Consider the following 22087-nt stretch of genomic DNA (forward strand, 5'->3'; position numbering starts at 1 on the left):
AATGTTAACTTTTATCTCCTTCATCATTCCATTTTTATCTCTTCATTTATATAATAACCTATTAACATTACACAAGAATCCATAGCAAATAATAGATAGTTTGGTTTTGTAGTAGTCATCTAAGTTAAATGAATTTGCAGTTCAAAAAGGAAAAAAAAATGACAATGAATTAAAAAAAAATCCCTTAGAACTCAAATTTGGCTATGATACAATTCAAGCTAGCTTAAGTGGATTTGACATGTTACCCTGTTGAAACAGATTCAAGTGAGATACTTCACTATTTTTTATTATATGACTAAGTATAAACTAAGGGTCGCAAAACAAACCCAAATGGGTTGTTTTGAGTCAATTTGGATAACTTTTAAAATTGAGATAGGTCAGGGTGGATCAAAAGAATTTTATAAGAAGGTCAAAACGGGAAAATGCTAGTACTTTTGATTATAGGTTAGAATGGGTTTGTTTATGGGTTAGAATGGACTAAAACAAGTTTTATCCAATTTTATTTCAAACAAAACCTACGGAACCGAGTAGAAACCGAGAAATCGAAACCGAAATAATTCAAACCGAACATATACCAAAACTGTCCGAAATGAAAAAAAACAAAACCGAAGCAAAAAAAAAACTGAAAAAACCGAACCTGAACAGAGACAAAACCGAGTTTTTTTTAATGAACGAGGAAGACGGATGAAACATTTTAGTTATTTTACTTTTTGCGTTTTCGATTTATATTTTGAGTTATTATTTTTTTATTAATTTGTTTGAATATTTTTTTGAGGGGTTTTTGAAACCCGTTGTATTTTAACCTTTACTTAGTTCAAGATGGGTTAACTTTACCCATCTTGACCCATACCCATTTTAACCCTCTATTTTAAAAATCCATCCTGACCCAAACCCATTCTAACCCATCACCCAAATCCAACCAACCCACTCATATTGTCACCTCTAGTATAAACAGTAACTCCATATTCTATATGAATTGCACATTATACGTTATGGCTACTTAACTAATGTTTCTTCTTTCTCTTGTGACCATTACATATGAGAATGAGATGTAGTTTAACGTAAATTTATGTAACATGTGATTTTATAGTTGGCATACATTACGCTATGCCATTTTATGAAATTTTTATAATTTTGTTCGAAGTTAACATGTGAACTTATACGAGTTAGAAATTGTTGTATGACTTTTACAACATTTTTCAACATTGTTTTTAGATGTTTTTTTTTTACTAATTTTATCAACATAACTTCTCATTTTATGTTTGCTAAAGATCAAAATACAAATTAAAACTTGATATAAGTGGCATGCTTTTATAACATCTTTTTAAGTAACCATAATAAAGTGGCACGTTATATATTTTGAGCTCGATTTTCTTAATGTCTCCAAGTTTGAGCTTAATTTTATGTTCGAACTTGAGTTGAGACTCGTCTTAGACAAACTTGAGCCATGCCCGAGTTTAGTTCAATTAAGCTCCTTGATAGAAACTTAACATGTTTACAACAGCTACAAGCTTATATAAGATTAATGCTAATATTTCTTGATATAATCTAATGAAAATAGGCTTCAATTGATGTTAAAACATATTATAGAGGTTCAAGGGATGTACGTAATTACGAAAAAAAAGATTTTATGTTAATAATTTTGATCATGCAATAATAAAGTCAAAAATTTGTTTCAAACCTATGTTTAAACATTATAGGTTCATAATTGTATTAAATGTCATGCTAAAAAATAGAGGATAAACAACCAATTCACACTTATTATCCGGTATATTTATTATAAGGGTTATGAGATATAATTATTAACTTAAGGCACTAAGTTTTGTAATTTGAATTGTGGTATAAGTGGAAGGACTGGTTTTGTAATTGTTATTTGAGTTGAGGTAGGACATGGATTGTATGTGTAACATGTTATTGGTTTATAATTGCATACTTTGCTTGTACATTAATGCTCTATTAACTTGTATATTATAAATTACACATGGGTGCTAAAAAAAATTTATATCAAAACGTTGATAAAAGTAAGCGCGTCGCAACGGTAAATTCGTTTTTTCTTAAAACATAATCTCTTAAAAGATATAGAAGAAATAAATATTATAAATAAACTTGCCAAATAAATGGGTAAAGATAAAGGGGTTTATATGTAACTATTATATAAAATTAACATAATTTGATTGAAGTAAAAGGACCATATTTGTAACTATATTTGAATGAAATAATTGTTAACCCTTGATGAGGTTTCAAAAGACAACACTACCCCTAAAATTTTATAATCTTATGCATTGTATGTTGTACAATTAGCAACAAATCTTGTACCTCTTAAAATTTAAGAAGTCCTTGACTCCTCCATTATATATAGTAGAGATAAACAATGTTTTATAATAACAAAAAAAAACCCCTAATAATAACAACAAAAGAATTAAAATTAACAACAAATATTTATAACAGCATAGGAAAAAACCTAATAATAACAACAAAATGTAAATCAATAAATACTTATAACGTCTCATAATAACAGTAAATACGAACAAAAAATAACAACAAACACTTATAAAAACAAACCTAATAATAACGACGAATTAGTTCTCACTGTTTTTATGTTAAAATAATTTGTATTTGATCCTGGACTCCTCTGTTAATAGTTCGGGAAGGTTAATCCGGTTATATGTTCATCCCTAGTAAACACTTTGTTCGGGAAGGTTGATCCTGAAACCCAACTGTTTGTTTGCACGGTTAAGACTTTTAATTTGTGGCCCAAACTGGCCCAATTTATAAAGTGTGTGGACTATGGACCGGGCTGGTATCGTCTTCTACTTATTAATCTTTACAAACGTGACCAAGATGGGTTTATCTTTATTCTAACCCAACGGCCCGGCCTATAGTGGCACACCAATATACGTTATCTATCTATATAGTAAATGTGACCTTTCGGTGCCACAAAAGCCATTTTTGATTATTTTATTGTTTTTCTTTTTCTTTTTTGCTTTTCAAAATATGTGTATGTTTTTTTGTTTGTTTGTTTTTTTTCTAAATTATGCTTATACCCCGTCCCCAACAAACGTAACAGAGAATAACCATATTTGCATCCGCTTGTCGTCTAGCGCTCGGGTTTTACCAACGCCATGTGTTAAAGCTTGAGTTTTACCAACACCCAGGCTTCACCTACAACACTTAGATTAACACTAGGGTTTTACCTAAGTCTTACCGACTGAATAAACACTACTTTATATGTGTCACACCCCGACCAATGAAGGCCGAAACGTCGAGGCGCGACATGATTGCTCATTGCACAATGACACTATAAAGTTACAATATTTAAACAACTCGTTTAAATCCATATCATCATAAATAACACAACAATTGTTCATACAAAATGCCAAATAGATAGATAAACAAATAACTTGTTCTTTTATTTTCTAATGTCCTAAAGCCAAGATAATAAGTTTCTTCAAGTAATCCAATCAAACTAACATCAAACCTGTAACATTGCATAAAATAGAGTTTGTCAACACGAATGTTGGTGAGCAATTTTCATAGTTTTGGACAATAAGTATATAGTATGAAATCCACAACTAGTATATGAAAACAATAAATAATGGCAACAATTTAGATAATAAAACCGTCAATAAGAATACATTGACGAACCATCAATAATAATACATTGACGACAATAATGAAATCGTCAATAAGAATACATTGACGACACCTTTCTATATGGGGATACCATATATACTCGGAATTAACGTATGATCATACTTTGATGAGGCTACCCGCCTTAGCATTTAAGAATTTGCACATAATCATGTAAAGCGTATAACACCAAATCGAGCATTTATTTAAGTAAACATATACAATACGTGTTGTGGTTTAAAACTCAAGTATAAATCATTTGAATTTGAATAGGTATGCAATGCCACCCCCAAAACGAAAGATGGGAAACGGGGGATGAAAAAATACTCACATTAACAAGTAACTTGAAAGATAATGTCGTGAATAATCGGATAGATCGGTTTAACGAGCAAGACCCATATTAAACGGATCTTGTGTTAGTAGGTAGTATTGGAAGGGTTTAAAATAAAATACATGACAAATAAAGTAAATAAATAAAATTTAGGATTTAAAATGTAAATATTTGAGAAATTAAAGAAACGAGTTTTGTAAAATAAGTTTACTCGAAACCGGGTCTCGGTATTCTATTCATTAGTTTTTTTCTTTTTTTTTTAACTCAACATATGTTAAGTAATAATGTGGGTTAAAATGCGATATTGCAAAACCCTTGGTTATAAGAATACCAAAACGAGGTTTAAACGAGTGTTTGGGTTTGTCGGTTCGAGACTTGATAATTGACCAAGCTCACAGTTAACTTCCCAAAATAATAAATGTTATGAGATAACTCAATAAAATCAAAATAGACTTAACCAAGTATGTAGTTCTATTGTGAAGAACCTTAACGTTTGTTAAGCGAGTATACGACCTTATCGGTTCGAACTTGTTATAAGATCAAGTTGGTTACCGACATGCCAAGTATGTTTAGAAATTAACTAAAATTGATTTAAAATATAATCTTGAAGAAAAATATGAGTTTTGGTGGCTAAAAACACACTTGTGTGTCTTAAGCGAGTGAACTCGGTTTAGTTCGGTTTTTGGTTCGGTCCTTGACTCGGAATAAGACCGATGATGGTTACCACATACCCAATTACCATGGAACTTGTAAAATAACTTATAAATAATAATATTCAAGTTTTACATTCAAAAAGTTAACAATAAAGCTTTTAAACAAAAGTTCGGTTTTTGGTTCGGTCCTTGACTCGGAATAAGACCGAGGATGGTTACCACATACCCAATTACCATGGAACTTGTAAAATAACTTAATAATAATACTCAAGTTTTACATTCAAAAAGTTAACAATAATGCTTTTAAACAAAAGTTTTGTTTTTTGTTCGGTTCTCAACTCGGGATGAAACCGAGGCTAGTCACCACATACCCAATACCATGGAACTTGACAAATATGAACAATAAACTAAAATATGTAGAAGTTAAGCAAGTATAACAAGTTATATGGTTAGATTTGTTAAATATATAAACAAGGACTACAAAGTCCTCCATGTAACCTTGCCTTACTAGCCCAACATTTCAACCGGTTGAGACCGGAGAAATGAAAGACCGAAGGTAAACAAGGAGTGTATATTATATATATGTTGTAACATCAAGCTTTAAGTATTGATAAGTTAGTTAAAATGAAATATTAGCTTATGAAGAACAACTTTAGAATTCAATAATTTGAGAGAGAAATGAAGAAATGAGAAAGCACAAATGAAGAAGATGGGTGTGTATATATAGGGTAAGTTGAATGGGTCTTTCATAAAGGGTTTTTCATGAAAATGGGTTGGTTATAGACCCAAGAAAGCACAAACTACAAATGGGTCATTCAAGTCTCCATTTTGGTAGTTTTAGTCCCTGGAGTTCGTTTTGAGCGTTTTCGATGAATTTTAAGAACCGAAAAGGGTGTGTTTTTTTATCCAACAACTATAAAACAAATATTTAACATACAATTCATCATTTTGATAATATCGAAAGGTTCGGGATACAAAACGGGTCGGGTTTACATTAAGAATACAAGTATAAAATAACCCGAAATTGACAAATGTCACAATATGTGTATGTTTTTTTGTTTGTTTGTTTTTTTTAAATTATGCTTGTACCCCGTCCCCAAGGAACGTAACATATACTAACCATATTTGCGTCTGTTTGTCGTCTAACGCTCGGGTTTACCAATGCCCATATGTCAAAGCTCGAGTTTTACCAACGTCCAGTCTTCACCGACAACACTCAGATTAGCACTCGGGTTTTACCAACGTCTTACCGACCGAATAAGGCTCTGCTTTATATTTATTTTAATTTCTTCTATATGCTAATAGTCATTTTATATGTTAGTTTGACAAACATCTCTTTTGTTTTTAGTTATGGTTCCGTAAAACATAACCGATACCAACTGAATACAAGTCGAGTAACTATCGCAACACTCAGGTATTGTCAATTGAAGAAAAAACGTTGTATTAAATTTATTAAATTTTTATATAACAAGCTATATGAGTGCAGCTACAATTTTTTGGGTTTTTTAAATACATTAATTTGAAGAATATGTGTTTTTGTTTAGTTCCGTTAACGTAACAAACGTAGCTGGTACCGACAGAGTTCGCATTAGCTTGCTAATGTAACCCTCAGGTTTTACCGACAGAATTTGGCGCAACGCGCACGAGAAATCACTAGTATATAAGTAAAGTTGATGGTTGGTGCCACAAGACCTTGATTGGGCCAAGTGGCACACCTCAACGGTCCAATTTTTTTTAATATTTTTTTTGTTTATTGGTATGTTATTTTTTTTGTTTTTTTTTAGATTCGTAACGAAAGTTTTAACGTCCGGGACTGACATACTCGTGTTTTGCCGACTCACCACGTAACGTCCGGTACCGACAACGCTCGGGTTTACCGAACTTACTTTTGGTTCTAGTACCGTAACAAATGTAAAAGAAATCGACAAAATTCACGTTTACCCTTCGCCGGAAAGCTCAGATTTTACCAGTGCCCCAGTTTTACCGATTCACCACCAGACCGCCCGATACGGGTCAACTCGCCGTTGCAACGATCGGGTTTTACCAACGCCTAAGTTTATCGACCGAATAAACGTTGTTATAAATATGTTAACAAAAAAATTATAATATGTTATGTGAGTGTCGTAGAGTCACTGCCTCAGCGTTTGGGATAGACCGAAGTCACCCCTTTGGCTCACCTCATTTTTTTTCATTTTGTTTTAGTTCCAGTACCATAACGAACGTAGCTAATACTGACTAAATCTGCGTTGACTCGCTGCCGTCGTCCGAGACCAATCGACATCACCCCATTGGCCTACCTTAATTTTTATTTTTATTTTTATTTTTTGTTTCCATTTTGTTTTGCTTCCAATACGTAACGAACGTAGCTACAATTGACTGAATTCGCGTTGATTCACCACTGTAACACCCGAGGTTTACCGACCGACTTTACCGCACAAAGCGCGGGGAAATTAGTAGTTATGCAATATTAATGAATGCAAATAATGTTATTGAACTTTTGTGAAATATGTGGATGAGGGCCGACCCCAAGAGTTTATGGTTTTTATGGGCCTTGCACGAATTATAAATATGGACTTCAAAATATATTAAGAGAAATAAAAAACTCATATAATATATAAAATATATTCAAACAAACTAAAAAATTACGTGCCTCAAACCTCAATAAACCTTGCACAATTGCCTAGCTTGCACATGCTTTAAGCCGGCCCAGACGTGAATCATATCATAGCTCCACAATTAAACTTGTCAGGATAAGAACAATACCGAGGCGATAAAATTCTTGAATGATCATCAAGCATGGTCATAACCTACTGAGATATAAACGGATAAAAGCATGATATGATGAGACGCTATCTTATTTGTCAAGTAGCTTCTCCTTCACCCATCACATTTCGTCCGTTTAACATCTTATGCTAAAATCTAATTTACTTGACATCACAAGCGAGGTTAAACTGTCAAAACACTTCTTTGTTGAATTTCCTAAATCACCAATTTAATAAACATAAAAACTAATTGCAAACCTAATGAGTAATGACCAGCAACAACAATAGACAAAATTCTTTAATATTTAAATTTAATTAGTATGGTCATACGTCAATTAATCTATAGAACCCTGTTCACGTGATTATTATTTTACAACCAATAAATCATATAAAGTTAAATAATTTCGAATAATATTCATTTGGTATGGAAAAGTGCCTTCTAGCTGTGATGTTTTTGTTTGTTTTCGTATCTGATAAATGGACTTCATATTCAGCTTGTTTTGTGTTATAGTTACGGTGCTCTTTCGTTTTTTTAACTGCTACGTATTAATTTGAAGGTAGAATTAATTAAATAGTAAGAAGAATAATAATAGTTTTGTTTGTTTGATTTTAGGAAAATATAAAAACAACTCCAAATGGGTTTTATAATCGTTGAAAATAAAATAACAACACACATTATAAGTTAGTTACGGGCATAAAATAAATTTCATATCTAACTTCAATATTTGAAAGCTTTAATAATAAAAGTTTAAAGCATCAACTTAAGTCAATTTTTGTGGGCTTAGACTAGAATGTGTGTACAGCAACATGACATCATCCTCAATTTACACGCATTTTTTCCCTCTAAAAAGGGAATCTTTATTAAATTCAACCAACTATATGGTTTTTATACAATTTTCGAAACGTAGAAAGTAAACTTTCTATTCAAATAAATTGAATTTGATGTAGTTGGAACATGAATATTTTTTATCGTGCCTTATCCTCTTTATGATCGTGAGAAATGTGCAATGAAAACAAAAGAGAGTTAGTTAAAAATGGAGGGGAGAATCTACGTTTAGATACGTTCCAAAATTAAAAGTTTTTGTATAGTGTTTTATCGTAATATTGTGTGTTAAAACAAATATAATAAAAAAAGAAAATAAACTTAATCATGAAACTATGATTCACGGTTAGTGGTTGCTAAGGTGTTGTTTATTTTTCTAACAGCTAACTTTATAAGTAAGATTTACTAGCTTTTCCTAAATAAAGCACACGTAATTTTTTATTTTTTCTAGTTTAATTCTAAACAAGTCATAATATATAATGAACTCTCATAGTTTCATTGCTATCAAACACAAAAACTAGTTACAAAATTAGTTACGGCTTCAAACTATATTCATACGCTCATTAAGAAATAAACTTTAAGAGTAAAATTATTTAGAGAATCATATAATATTTGTATTGTTTTAATTATGATGGTTATGTAAGCATCTGTCTTATTTCTTTTCGATCTCTATTATATCGACCGATTACTAAGGTTGTACATGAGCTATACTAAGCTGAGAGAGGATCATGCTTGAAATCAGATAACATATTGTTTACAACTGAGTCAGTTTCAAGTGAGCTATCCTTTAAATTTGTTTGAACGACCTTTGAACTATACAAACAACTCTAATTCCCTATGACCATGACTTGGAGTTTGATTCCGTCAACTGATTCTTTGTAAAAGGACATTCTATAATATCATTAAAACTAAAAAAACCAATGCCAACTTACGATTTTCTACAAAATAAGCGTGATCAACATTTCAAGATTAAAATAAAGTACACTATCGAGTGTACAACACAATCAAATTACAATTAAAATAATGTTCAATAAACTACTTGAGAAGTCGAGTAATAGATCATCAAAACAATGGAACAATGAAAAAAGAAACTAACATATAAATCATTGAAATTTGAATTTAATTCAAATCAAGCCAGCGCTCTTGAATCATCTAAGAATTCAGTCATACTGAGACTTGACTTCTAGTTAGCTATTTTTCAAACAATACGAACACTATTCATCAAGTTATGTAATTACATTATTAAATTATCTTACTGTAATTGTTTGCAAACTTTGTCTTCAATTATGATTTGCACCCAGCCACCCACTTCTAACCTTCAAAAACCAAATTGATCAAGTAATTACTAATTATTTGCAAACTTAGATTAGCAGTAGTTCTAAAAAGTATTTTTGAAATACCTCTGAGCTTTTGTTTTTGATCCGTCATCTTACAATGCCGAATTTAACATCCCGTCTTAGAAAAAATCACTCGTAACATATATCTTAAGAATAATAAGCTGTATACTGTATTTAGATTGACACATGGTTGTTAAATTAATTAATAATATTAATTTAATATGAAAGAAAGAAATGATGACATGAAAAAGAAAGTAGGCCGAAGGAAGGAAGGAAGTTGGTACCTAGGGTTAAGAAGAACAAACAAGGCATCATTTCAATTCAATATATTCCCCTCTTTCCTTTCCCGCAATAATAATAATAATAATAATAATAATAATAATAATATTTATTTGCCCCAATCTGCTGCTGCGTCTCAACAACATAAGATCGGACTATTTTCCCTCGTCGTCGATGAACACTACAAACACAGGTTCTCTTCATTTTAATTTTCTTTCGTACCTAATTCTAATTTCAAATCTAGATGCAACCAGTTCATCAACATACGTCCTTCCTGAGTTCCTGCTTACGGACATCTGCATATCGTCTCTATTTCATAGCTAATAATTACCTCTAATTTCCAATTCCTAGGGCTTCTAGGCTACTGTTTGACTTTTTTAATTGGATCCAGAAGTTTTGGATTCAATTCATTTACATCCTACTGTGAATTGTATAGTTTTATGTTATAATACTTATCATCACTGGAAGACTGCTTCTTCTTCTTCTTCTTATTATTATTCTCTACTTGTATGTAAGAAGAAATCTGTATATGATCTCAATTGATAACTGTATTTCTATTTCCTAGGTTACTGTTTTGACTTTTTAAATTGGATTGTGATTGATGTTTGCACTCGATGCTATTGCATCTGCCTGCTTTCTAATCATTGGTTTTTAGTTATCTCACTGTTAAGTTTTCGATTCAGTTTACTTAGATCACTTTGAAATTTCTTCTAACCTTTTGTCATTTATTGAATTGTGTTAGGGTTATCAAAAGCTTATTACACAGAATCCCATTTTTTTACAACGGGTTGAAGGAGTCAGTATATATAAAAATGTAGGGAAAACATGATAGAATAGTAACCAAGTTTAAGTCTGTTCCAATTAAGTCAACAAAAAAAAAATGTTGGTTTTAGTTACGCTTTAGTTTTTTATGAACATATAATATGAAGGTATAAAAGATAGTACTAGAACACTCATTGGAAGCTGAATGACCTAACTGAGACAAAATTGAAAGTTGAGTAACGTAATTGAGACAAAAAAAAAAGTATGAGTGACTTAATTGGAACAAACTTGAAACCTCGTTACTATTCTACAATATTATCCCATGTATTTATAGTCGCATGACTGCTATTGTCCTGTCCATGAAGATTTGACCTAGTTAACCAAATGCCACAATTTCCAGTTTGCTTGAATGACTATGTGCCTAATCAAGTATAGTTCTACAACATGATATTACCTTCATGCTCCTTGTTAATGGACCATCACATACCTGCTAAAACGAGGCTGGAGTGAGAAAATTAGGTGATTGTATAGGTTTGTGCAACGAAAAGTAAACGCTTTTATGAAATAAGGCCTACACAATTGAGTTGGCATATCATGATGTTTACTAGAAGTATGCTACAGTGCTGTTTTGATGTATCGGCTACTAATATCAAATTATTCTGATGCAGGTTACATATATTGAGATCTGATTACAGGAGCTACTTTGAAAGGTTTGGGGGAGGTGTACAAACTAAGTTATAGTTTGTTATCTTCTCCATGAATTTAACAAGCTAAGCGAGATCATGCATGTATTTGTCTCATGAAATCGTGTAACTTTTGTTGCCCTGATGAAGTTATCCTTGTATCCCATGGGTGTGGGCTATGTATCAGTTTCGGCAGTCTGTACAGTGTTGAGCTTTATAGGCCTTCAATACTGGTCGGAGCTTTCGTATGTGAAGCTGAAGTCAGATGGATTGATGGGTGAAAGTCTTCTTCATCCTGGTGTTGCTAATCGAGTACTTGAACTGTTGTTGAGTTCTTATACCACATTTGCATTGGTAGTCAATTTTGTTCTCAACATTTTTATGCTCATCATCTTGTGTCTTAAGGTATTCAGGTTTTTTATATCTTATGTATGCATATATAGTTGAATACAAGTAGTTAAGCACTTCTTCATGCAGACGATATTTTTTGTTGAGTTGAATGCGGCTGAATCTCGGAAATTGGTGGACCGATTAGTTAATTATGTTATCTACAAGGTAGATAGTAGCATCTTTTGAATTATATCTATATTATGCATTTATGTAGCTTACTAAGATCATGCTGACTGTTTGATCAACAATGTTATCTACACAATGTAATGGTCATTCTTCATGAGCATTCTGGATTTACTTTTAATGTTAACATCACAGGGAACATTTCTTCCATTGGTAATCCCACCAACACTAGTTCAAGCAGGATTGTGGTCAACATGGCTGACTGTATTGTGCTCTTTGAAGGTATTATTATTTAATTATTATTTTTTAAAAGTGCTGTTTTAGAGTTTATTTGTGATTTTTTTTTCTTTTACAGATGTTTCAAGCATTAGCCAGAGATCGCCTTGAATGGTTGAACGCATCTCCTTCTGCAACTCCATGGACTTACTTCCGTGTATATTCTGTTTTATTACTGGTTGTCACTGTCGATGCAGTCTGGTATTTGCTCAAATAAATATCTATTTCATGTCACATTAACTCTGTTTTGTAGCATTTTGATGCTTATTTGTCTCCTACATTCTTTACTACTGTTTGCAGGATAAGAACGTGCCTACTCATCTACCAACAAATACCATCATCTCTGTTTTTGTTATTATTCTTTGAACCTCTTAGTATAGCTTTCGAAACACTTCAGGTACACTGACTTATACATATTCTTTTCTTTTTTTTGTTAATTTTAATAACATGACTAATAAGTTTTTTGGTCTGCATTATATTTGGATTAGGCGATTTTGGTTCATGGCTTTCAACTGCTCGATGTATGTCTTCATCACTCAGCAGGCAACACAACAAATTCCAAAATATCAAAGCTTTTGGACATGTCAGCAGCAGGCTCATTGTGGGAATGGAAGAGTGTTATTTTAAGGAATTTTGATTTTGTTCTAGATATTATGACTTTGTTAATGGCTCTTGGTCATTATGTGTATATTTGGCGGCTTCATGGCATGACATTCCATCTTGTAGATGCAGTTCTTTTCCTAAATATACGTGTAAGCTCTTTAATACTTTCATGTATTATGTGTTTTTAGAAAATATTAATTTTATGTCATAGGCAGGCTCTGTTAAGTGCGGTTGCAAAGCGCGTCAGAGGGTTTATTAAGTTGAGGATAGCTTTGAGAACACTTCATGGGGCTCTACCTGACGCGACATCTGAAGAGATACAAACTTATGATGATGAATGTGCAATTTGTCGGGTAATAATTTAAGTTTGGTTTTGTTGTTTTATTTAAAGTGCTATCTGATGCATATTGTCGTTAAATATTTTTACATACTGTCTAAATTCAGGAACCAATGGCCAAGGCAAAGAAGCTCTCGTGTAATCATCTGTTTCATCTTTCATGTCTGAGATCTTGGTAATAGTCACATATGCTTTTTTTTTCCTTATTAAAGTTGCTATCTCATTATGACAAGGATTGTAAACAAGCCGAGCTAGGTTGGGCATGGCTCATTTACTTTAATGAGCTGAAATGTTGAGCATGCGCTTGGCTCGCAAATAACTTGAGCCAGCTCATGGCTTGTCAAGCCAACTTGTTTTTTTTTTTTTTTTTAAATTAATTTTATATTCGTACACATATTGATATATGAAAGGGGAAAAAAATTAGTGTTTTTAACATTCACATAATGCATAATTAGTAAACTACAAAATGTTATTTCCACACACATATTTTAAAACGATCGGGCCATTTCAGAACTTCCAAAAAAATAAAAGAACTTTAGTACTTTACTAGTCGTTTTGTTTATTTGTTTGATATATTTAATATTATCTGCGGGTAGGTAATTTATTATATGCAAACTTAAATTGACAACTATGTAAATTGGTTATTAAACATATATGTAATTTGGTTACTACACATATGTAAACTTGTGATTACATATACGTGATTGCAAAGTTACATATAATAAATGACAAAACTACCCTCAAATAATATTAAATATATAAAATGAAAAAATAGGCTGTTAGGAGTTCTTGAAATTCTTAAATTTTTTAGGGTTTTGAAAGGATCCAAACCCTATATTAAAATTTTGGTTATAATTTGTATGCATCAAAATTTGGGCTTTACTTTAAACGAGACTAATAAGCGAACCAACAAGCGGAGCTTACTTTGGCTTCGGCCCGGCTCGGCTCGGCTTGCTTGCAAAAGAGCTGATTTCCAGCGAGCTTTTTTCTAGCAAGCCACAAGTCGTGAGCCTTTTAGACAGCCTACATTATGTTATGATTAAATATGCTGAGGTGGCATGCTGATATCAGGTTAGACCAAGGTCTAAGTGACAATTATTCCTGTCCCACTTGTCGAAAACCGCTCTTTGTAAACACACGTGAAGAAAATGCTGTACCTCGTTCTGGAGACGTTTCTAGTGACGAACAACTTGCCCGCCAGCTAAGCTCTACACTTGAACCCCAAGATGTTCCTACAGGTGTAGTTCCAAATCAAATTCAAACCCCTTTAGGACCCGAATCGGGTTGGTTGGGGTTCGATGGGTCAGACCCATCTACAGCTACCCGACCCGCGGGTTTAGGAAGAGTCCAGATGATGATGAGGCATCTTGCAGCTGTTGGTGAAACATATGCCCAATCTGCCCTTGAAGATTCTTCATGGAATCTGTGGCCTATAAACCCGTCTCAGGCTAGCACATCTACCTCAATCAATCCTTCCACCAGTAGTCTAAGACATCGGGGACATGCTGGTGGTCCCCACGTTACAACTACCCCGCGCGTTTCAGACGATGACCTGTCACATTTACTTGCAATGGCGGAAACTGTTCGTGAAGTGCTTCCTCATGTCCCAGATGAATTAATATTACGGGTAACGTTTCTTTTCGTTCTGAAGTCAATTTTTTGGGTCTTCATTTTGACCTTTTGTTTTGTTTGTTTTTCTCAAATTTTTCTTGTGATAGCTGAATTGGTTTGAAATGTGCAGGATTTGCAGCGAACAAATTCGGTTTCGGTTAGTGTGAATAATCTTCTTCATATTTGAGTCCGATAAAAAAGGTTTGTTCTTTGGTGGCAGACAGTGTAAGATTTACTGTAATGTATATAGAATGGGTCTACACAGAATAAGGTTGATCAACTATATAACCCCTTGTTGTTTTGTGTTTTAGACTTTAAATTAATTAATATTTTTATTTATTAATGTGAGAGGGACATTATGGTTTACAACTCAGATTGTCTTGCCTCTTGTGGACCATAAAGGTGGGGATGTATGAAGATACTAAAGTTTGAATAACAACAACAACAACAACAACAACAATAATAATAATAATAATAGTTTAAGTTGAAGGTCTACCACCTCTAACTGTTGTAATACATTTAATACTTGGTCTTTTAGATTTGGTTGGGGGCTTAGGACTGTAGCTGTTCCCGCTAATACTTAAATGAAATTAGGGCGTGTGTCGGTTAAAACTGGATCGAAGCCAAGCCTGAAATTTATAGAAAAATCAAAACCGAAGATTGGATCAGAAGTGTGCGGGCCAGTCTCGGTCTTTTCAGGTTGTGTTGGTCTGGGGTTGGATAAGACCCAATATGAACTTTTGATGCCAATATGTTACATCTTTTAGTTTTTACTGGGACCTAAACCTGAACATGCTTAACCAAACAGGATATTAAGGAATCTGGGTTTGGTTTTACTTTGACCAGACCAAACCCAGATTCCTTAATATCCTGAACATGCTTAACCAAACCGGACTGGTGACTCTGGTCAGTATCTGGATTACTTTGTTCAATCGAATCATGCTCATCACCAACGGAAATTGACTAATAGAGAGTAGAGACTTGGCTGTTGGATGAAGGGCTTACCCAACTGAGTTCACATTTTGTTACTATTGCAAATAAAGATGATCGTGTATATTTAAAATACTAAAAAGTTTGGTAGAACATAACATTAATTCTGGCTTAAATTCAGTCAAATTGCAGTTTCTTTTATTGCAAGAGTGAAACAATGTTTTGGCATTAGCAACTGTACTTAATTTTGCTGGTTATCTTAAAACAGTATGCGCTAATTTATTATTTGATTGTTCAACGTGTTTGCTAAATTAAACTCAAATGTCTTGTAGATCTAATTAACTATTATCAAACTTAATTTTACTGGAGCTGTTAGAAATTGCGTAACAAAGTGAAGGGAGGGAGGGAGATATACTCTATGTTCTTTCTGGGTACGCTAATATCATAAAGTTTCGGACATTTTAATTTTTCTTGTCTTGTTTGCCATAACACGCGTGGGTTTGATACCAGTTACACACATCTAGTTAATATCATTCATTTTGCAAGAAGTACAAAGCTAGTATGCAGATATCTTTACGAAAAGTCTTCTACGACACCCGCTTGATACTTTTAGATTCAATTTAAGTGTTCCATGTATTATTAGATATATTATTTCCATGTGTATATTCATTATAACTCTCTCCCTATAAATATCGGGTTATGATCTTAATAATATTGATCGATTATTCAATAGTATAAACATAAGCACTTATTAAAACAAATATAAAACAAAGAGGAAGTTTAGCCTCTTATTTTATATTTTTTGTTTAAGCATGTATATTTTATTTTAGTTGTTACAAATAAGTCGACGCTGTAGTCTCTTACACAACTATCAATTTAATTTATCTATGTATCATGTAGCTTACATATTATGCAGTTCTCACAATAATCTTCTTCGATTGGTAATGTATTAAACATACTACACACACACACACAATTAGCAACTCAAGTATGCATCATAATTTGTACCTTGGGCTTTGGTGGGTTGTACCCATTTTTGGTTTTTCTTTTACATTTTTTTTATTATTAATACTTTACTTTTAACCCAATACTTTAACATGTTTTACAATTTAATCCCAACATTTTTCACTTTTAACTTTTGTCCAATATAGTTTTAATCTTTTACAAATTCTACGTTTTACGTTTCGGTCTAAATTTTGCAAATTAACACGTCGCAACGTGTGTGTTTGTGTGATTTAATGTTTTTACGCCTAATTTTCCCGTATCACGGGCCTGTTGTAACACGCAAGTCTTAGATTGACTTAGTTATTGTTTTTTATGTTTTACGTTTTACGTGTGTGGTTCAATGTTTTACGTTTAATTTTCGTTGGGTTTAATTTTTTTTATTTCTTTCTTTATACGTGTTTTTTCCGGTGATGGTGGTCATTAACGGTGGTGTGACATGGATGTTATTTGGTACGATTTTACGCCCCCACCGCGACGTGGGGGCATAATACTTTTTAAACAATACAATAATTAAGTAGTTACAGTAGTAATCTATATACTAAAACTTGTGATACAAAGAATCCTTAAAATAAAGGTTAGTTTCATGAACATTTAACATAAAAAATGAAAACCTTTCCATTTTAAGCTTTGTCGACTCATGCGTCATCTTTTAAACTTTATTATAACATTAATAGTAAGAAAACGTTTCTATAATTAGTAACCCCATCACACTTTATAACCGTCACCGACGCACGCCAAATTCCAGCTGTAACCACACTCATGGCCCCGTCAGATCCCTTCTATTCCGCGTGTCATTACGTCACCTTCTATTATTCCATTTCATTTCACGCGCCCACTTAAATTACATTTTACACCCTATATAAACCCCTACCTTAACCCTCTCATTCTCTTCTGCTCTTCATCTCCGTACGTATACATACACGTTTTGTATCTATCTATATCTATATCCCCTAGGGTTTCTGTAATTCTCAATTCGATCGAACGACGAAGGTAATGCTGCTTCATTCTCATTCTTCGTTACGTCATTCATCATCATGTTTTGAATTTGAATTTGATTTTGATTCCGTACGATTGAAATTACTGTATTTGATCTTCTTATTGTGGAGTTGTTCATGAAATCATGATTTAAGTTATATAATAATTGAGGTTTTATAAACTTCATGAATCTGTAGTAAGGGTGTGCATAAAACCGGAAAAACTGAAACAAAACAATAACTGACGGTTCGGTTTTGGTTTCACATGTGATAAAATCGAAGAAATCGAATTGAAAAGAAATTATAGACTTTCATTTTGTTGTTTTAAGTAATTTATAAGAGTTTAATAAATATGTAAGTCCAATATTATGCAGAATTTGTATATATAGCAATATAACACAAACAATTCAGTATATTCTCCAACCGTTAACAAACTAACCTTTTGCAACTTACAAAATGCTAACAATAGTAGCATGTGGGAACTGATTAAGACTTAAAACACTAGCATTAAACACCGGAAATTGATGATAAAGACTTAAAGAACTGATATTGGGAAAATCGGTGATATAGCGGTCAATATCACCGATAATATCAGGACCAATATTTTACAATGTTATTTTACCAAGGGACCGATAACCGATATATCATCGACTGCATAGTTTAGCTTAAATGTCTATTGTATAATATCAATTAGTTGTTAATTTACGAAATAGTTTAGGCCCAAATTCATGATTTTGGGTCAAATTTCTTTATGGGCCCAAAAAATGGAAATCCAAAAAACCTAAACCTAAACCGAAACTGAAACCGAACGATTTTCAGATATTCAAAAACCAAAGTTTCCGTTTTTGGTTCGGTTTAATTCCAAAACCGAACCGTGCACACCCCTAATATGTAGTTAGGAGTTACAGTTTCCTTTTCATTGCATTGCAGAAAGTTCTGTTTGCATCTTGAAAATGGATTCTATGTTTTGAACAGAGCAAGCATGGTTTGATTTGATTGCTTGATCGTTTTTCTTAATTTATTTTATTTGTGTATGTGTGTGTTTAATACTGTTGTCTGGACTCATTTGTTACTTGTCTGAATTTGAGTGTGATGTATGCTGTCTAGGTTCAGTTCACCTTCTCTATATGATTAAACATTGGCTCATTATGTCATTCACAATAATAATCAGTGGTCATAGGTGTTTTCTTTATGCAGTCAACCCTTAATTTGTATGTTACTGTATTTCCTTGTTAAATGCAATATTTAACAGACGAATAAAGAAACGAAAGTATATAACTATAAGTTAGTAAGAGTTTGATGTGAATGTGCATTATTCTAACTACATTGACTAGTCATGTTCAGACAGCTCTGTATATGCTTGCTTGGTTGTATGTGATATTGATACACTGGGTCTTTAGTTAGCAAGCTATGATTCATCAGTTTTGTTGCCATGCATACTTGTCCTGTTTAATGCTTCCCATACATTGGACCATAATTTGTTCTTTCTAACATTCAAGTCCCCACCATGTGCTCTTGTCTTTGTGTCCAGCCAGCTTCTATTTGTGGTGATGTTTTAACTTTTACCAAATATATTGAGAAACAAATCAAGAATTGCTTTAAAAATCTTATTTTTAGTGTATATCTTTCAACACAGGCAATGTTATTGTTTTAACTATCTAAATAGCCATATTAAGTTTCTTTCATGTATGCATTCTAATTAAATCTATCAAACAGTTGTTCTGGAGATTTGATGGATCTTAAATCTAATCATGTTTCACCCATACTGACTGATCCCATACCAATTAGCAAACCAAGATTAGGAATTCATGAATCATTGCTACCGTATTCGTCTTCCGAAGTCTTCACTCAAGGCCCTTTTTTGACAATTCCATGGAAAAAACCTGGTTTACTTGATGATGTTCTTTCTACTAGCTGGTTGGATGCCATGAAATCTTCTTCTCCAAGGAACATAATTAAATATTATGGCAATGATTTTTCATCAAATGATGTGGATCTTGCTTACTGCAACCGGATGGTATTAGTTTCTCTTATCATGCTCTTGATTAGCATGTTTAGTACTTGACGTAAAACTAGATTTTAAAAGTTATTTTAATTATTTGTTGTGCAGATAAAGTATCCGTCTGCACTTTCATCTATTGAACAGATTGTGAATAATGCAAAAGGAAAGAAGATTGCTTTGTTTCTAGATTATGATGGGACGTTATCCCCGATTGTGGACAATCCAGATCACGCCTTCATGTCTAATGCTGTGAGATTCTAAATATTTTAGTTATCTTAATTTTGAGTTATGTTTAATACCCTGTTTTATAACAGATGCGTGCGGCTGTGAGAAATGTGGCAAAATGCATTCCAACAGCAATTATTAGTGGCAGAAGCTGCGAAAAGGTACTTTTAAAGTATTTTGCTTTACCAAAAGTTTAATTAATGTTTCCAGTTGGATACTTAAATGTATCTTTTTTCAGGTACGCAAGTTTGTAGGACTGAAAGAACTATATTATGCCGGTAGTCACGGGATGGACATAATGGGTCCCGTTCATTCTCCAGCTGATCATACTACTGAGGTAGCAAATATTAATATATTTGCATAACCATATATATCATCATTTCTTCATATCTTTAGGTCATATAATCTAAATATTGTTATTTTATTGAACATAGATCAATGAAGGAAACTTGTACCAGCCAGCTAGTGAATTTCTACCAATGATCAATGAGGTTCATAGTTCAAACTTATTTTCAATTTTGTATCACACACAAGCACACTATGTATACACCCACACAATATTAATGGTGTGTATATGTTTGAAGCAGGTTTTTGTGGCCCTTGTTGAGATAACCAAAAACATAGAAGGAGCGAAAGTTGAAGACAACAAGTTCTGTGTATCGGTGCACTACCGTAATGTAGATGAGAAGGTACAGTCAGTATATTGACTATTTTCCTTCCTTTCCGACTGTAGTATATTAGTTAAAAAATGATTTTTAAAACAAATTATTTCACGTTTTCATGAGTACAGAATTGGTATATAGTAGCACAATATGTCCAAGACACTTTGAAACACTATCCGCGTCTGAGATTGACACATGGACGAATGGTATGAAGAAACTGGGTATAATTTTAATAGTATTTCTTAACTTGTTTTTCCTCAAATTTTCATTATATTTTGTCAATGCCAATACTTAGGTTTTAGAGATTCGCCCTGTGCTTAAATGGGACAAAGGGAAGGCTGTGGAGTTCTTACTCGAATCACTCAGTTAGTGAAGTTCCAGTTTGAGTTTTATTTTCTTTAATAAAATTGTTTATAAATCATAATATCTGAACGAGGATGCTGTCTTTGCAGGTTTAAGTAGTTGTGATGATGTGCTCCCTATATATGTAGGGGATGACAGAACTGATGAAGATGCATTCAAGGTACATCTGTTAATCATAATAGCCATTTACTTATGAGCGGGTCAACAAAAATACATATAGAAGAAAAGGTCAAACGGGTTGAAAGCAGCCCGAAAGTATTGGTAATCCTAAATCATCGTTAGAGATGTAAATGAGCCAAGCCCAGTCTTGTCTCGTAAGTCGTTTCTCCATACGCGATCTCGGCTCGTTTATTATATACATTTTTAATTAATTTTATATATTAAATACTATTATATAAATATATATATTTATTACATTTATTCTCTAGCTTGTGAGCTAGCTTGAGCTTGATAAGTGAAGCATGGGCTCGAGCTTGTTTAAGCTTTGGTTCGATTTGAGTTTTTAACGAGCCAATCTTGAGTTTGCTGACGAGCCGGCTTGGCTTGCATACACCTATAATCATTGTGTCGAAAAACTTTTATTATTGAACTAATGTCACTATAGTACCATATTTGACACTAAATTATCCTTTTATTATTGAACTAATGTCACTATAGTACCATATTTGACACTAAATTATCCGTTTTGACCTGATACCGAATATGTGATCTTGTTGTTCCAAACAACTAATGAGTTATGCTAACGTGTTTTAATAAATGCGCGTATTAAACAGTTTCTAAGAGAGGATAATCGTGGTTATGGCATATTGGTGACTCCTGCCCCAAAAGAAAGCAATGCATATTATTCTCTCAGAGATCCATCAGAGGTTTGTTAAAATCAACTTATAAATTTGGGGCTTAAAAGTGAATTTGTCAAATTAATAAAAAAAGTATATAAATTTATTTTTAAATTACAGGTGATGGAATTTATCAACTTGCTAGTAATGCATAAGAAGATGCTTGCATGATTTGACACAGAAAAAGGAGGATTATATGACATTATATTATATAGAGAATAATAATACAACAGGAATTGGAGTTGGTAGAAATGAGAACTTCTCCAAAGTCCCTTATCAGCCAACTGTAAATCTTTATTTTCTTTTAAAGTTATATATTTCTGTAAATCTTTATTAATTTTCATGGCAACTTTAATTGTCCATTTAAGTATGAACTCCATGTAACTAATTACTGGACTGGTAATTATTTATGGTCATTCTAATTATCTATTAATCTTTTTATTATATGAGTTGTACTCTTCAATTATTTGGATGGTTTAGTTAATCGAAC

General features: G+C 32.7%; 2 protein-coding genes across 2 annotated transcripts; both read left to right on the plus strand.

Annotated features, from left to right (window-relative positions):
- Positions 1-11209: 11209 nt before the first annotated feature.
- On the plus strand, positions 11210-14900 carry LOC143532821 (E3 ubiquitin protein ligase RIN2-like). Its single transcript, XM_077027759.1, has 10 exons — positions 11210-11665; positions 11738-11815; positions 11969-12055; positions 12129-12250; positions 12350-12446; positions 12538-12801; positions 12868-13005; positions 13097-13164; positions 14061-14616; positions 14731-14900. The coding sequence occupies exons 1-10, from the start codon at positions 11405-11407 to the stop codon at positions 14785-14787; spliced, it is 1728 nt and encodes a 575-aa protein (XP_076883874.1). The 5' UTR covers positions 11210-11404; the 3' UTR covers positions 14788-14900.
- A 3835-nt stretch (positions 14901-18735) lies between these two features.
- On the plus strand, positions 18736-21882 carry LOC143532797 (trehalose-phosphate phosphatase A-like). The gene is made up of 11 exons (XM_077027742.1): positions 18736-19526; positions 19620-19760; positions 19826-19897; positions 19975-20073; positions 20171-20227; positions 20324-20425; positions 20527-20604; positions 20694-20763; positions 20851-20921; positions 21535-21627; positions 21718-21882. The coding sequence occupies exons 1-11, from the start codon at positions 19242-19244 to the stop codon at positions 21766-21768; spliced, it is 1119 nt and encodes a 372-aa protein (XP_076883857.1). The 5' UTR covers positions 18736-19241; the 3' UTR covers positions 21769-21882.
- Positions 21883-22087: the final 205 nt, after the last annotated feature.

Source organism: Bidens hawaiensis, unplaced genomic scaffold (genome assembly GCF_021521415.1).
Source record: "Bidens hawaiensis isolate Kalapana, Puna unplaced genomic scaffold, B.hawaiensis_p1.1 tig00009543_1, whole genome shotgun sequence".
In the NCBI taxonomy this organism is placed as follows: Eukaryota; Viridiplantae; Streptophyta; class Magnoliopsida; order Asterales; family Asteraceae; genus Bidens; species Bidens hawaiensis.

What these genes read in the sequence shown, in the direction of transcription:
- LOC143532821 (XM_077027759.1), top strand. Translation starts at nt 11,405, where the DNA reads ATGAAGTTATCCTTGTATCCCATGGGTGTGGGCTATGTATCAGTTTCG. An exon ending in CTGTATTGTGCTCTTTGAAG is followed by an intron (nt 12,056 to 12,128) that starts GTATTATTATTT and finishes TTTCTTTTACAG; the next exon opens with ATGTTTCAAGCATTAGCCAG. An exon ending in TAGCTTTCGAAACACTTCAG is followed by an intron (nt 12,447 to 12,537) that starts GTACACTGACTT and finishes TATTTGGATTAG; the next exon opens with GCGATTTTGGTTCATGGCTT.
- LOC143532797 (XM_077027742.1), top strand. Translation starts at nt 19,242, where the DNA reads ATGGATCTTAAATCTAATCATGTTTCACCCATACTGACTGATCCCATA. An exon ending in GATTGACACATGGACGAATG is followed by an intron (nt 20,605 to 20,693) that starts GTATGAAGAAAC and finishes GCCAATACTTAG; the next exon opens with GTTTTAGAGATTCGCCCTGT. An exon ending in CTGATGAAGATGCATTCAAG is followed by an intron (nt 20,922 to 21,534) that starts GTACATCTGTTA and finishes CGTATTAAACAG; the next exon opens with TTTCTAAGAGAGGATAATCG.